Source organism: Capsicum annuum, unplaced genomic scaffold (genome assembly GCF_002878395.1).
Source record: "Capsicum annuum cultivar UCD-10X-F1 unplaced genomic scaffold, UCD10Xv1.1 ctg17768, whole genome shotgun sequence".
In the NCBI taxonomy this organism is placed as follows: Eukaryota; Viridiplantae; Streptophyta; class Magnoliopsida; order Solanales; family Solanaceae; genus Capsicum; species Capsicum annuum.
In genome coordinates, this window is record NW_025823461.1 from 1 (window position 1) to 1,028 (window position 1,028).

The 1,028-nt window shown below is 41.4% G+C and overlaps 1 protein-coding gene across 1 annotated transcript; it reads left to right on the forward strand.

The window, feature by feature from the left end:
* LOC124890452 (plant UBX domain-containing protein 8-like) lies at positions 1 to 1,022 on the forward strand (the record flags this gene model as incomplete). The annotated part of the gene is made up of 3 exons (XM_047402296.1): positions 1 to 92; positions 352 to 934; positions 1,016 to 1,022. Coding segments are annotated over exons 2-3 (547 nt in total), but the record flags the coding sequence as incomplete, so codon positions are not given.
* Between the last annotated feature and the right edge of the window lie 6 nt (positions 1,023 to 1,028).

Here is a 1,028-nt window from a genome sequence, read left to right on the forward strand (position 1 = left end):
TTATTATTATCTTATATGCTGTGTTGATAGGAGCATGGTGGGAATTTGAATGAAGCTGTGGATGCACATTTCAATCAGGGAGACATCAATAGGTTAGTAATACATGTCCTTGGTCTCATTATTACATTCTACCCATTGTGCTTGCCTGTTAGCCGGTTATTGTTTCTTTTTCTTCTTCTTCATCTTCTTCCTTTTTTTTTTTTTTTTGAAATTGGTGACGTTCTTGTTCTTCTTCCTTTTTTTTTTTTCCTGAGATTGGTAACGTTCTTCTTCTTCTTCATTTTCTTTTTGCCGAAGCTATAATGATTTTACTTACCGTCAGTCGCTGATTGTTTTTTTCTAATTATGCAGAGTAAATGCAGCACCTGTTGCTGCTGCTCCACATGAGGATGATATGGAAATAGATGATCCCATTACAGAGGAGTTTCACAGGCCTCCCTTTTCAGTTTTTCCCTCTTCTAGAATTCCAAATGCTTTCTCCCTTCTTGATCCTAGTTTCCCTAGAAGTGTGTTCGACACCGATCTTACAAGCCGTGCTCCATTTGTTTCACATCCAAGACAAGTAAGAGAGATACCTATTGAGGTGAAGGATGGGGATGGACAATCTGGTCATTCTAGAAATGCTCCTGTTATTGAGGATGTTACAGACACTGACCAGACCCATGGCCCAGAAACTCGTGGGACTGTCATAATTGATGAGGATGATGACGAAATAGTTCCAGATCCTCTGGCAACACATGCTGCCAGGCGTGATAGAACAAGTGATGATGTCTTTGACGGGGACTCCACAGCAGTGTTCTCTGGACCAAGTGCTCCTGCTGCTGATGTCTTGCCAGACTATGCCAATGATATTGAGGAGGAAATGGTTCGCGCTGCAATTGAAGCTTCCAAACGTGATGCTGAAATGTCGACTCAACAATTCGATGTCAACAGTGTATGTAGTGATATTGCTAATTCTGACGTCCTTGGAGCTTCTTCCGCTTTCAACCATTGATATTCCTTTGTCATGCTACAGGAGCTAAGTGATC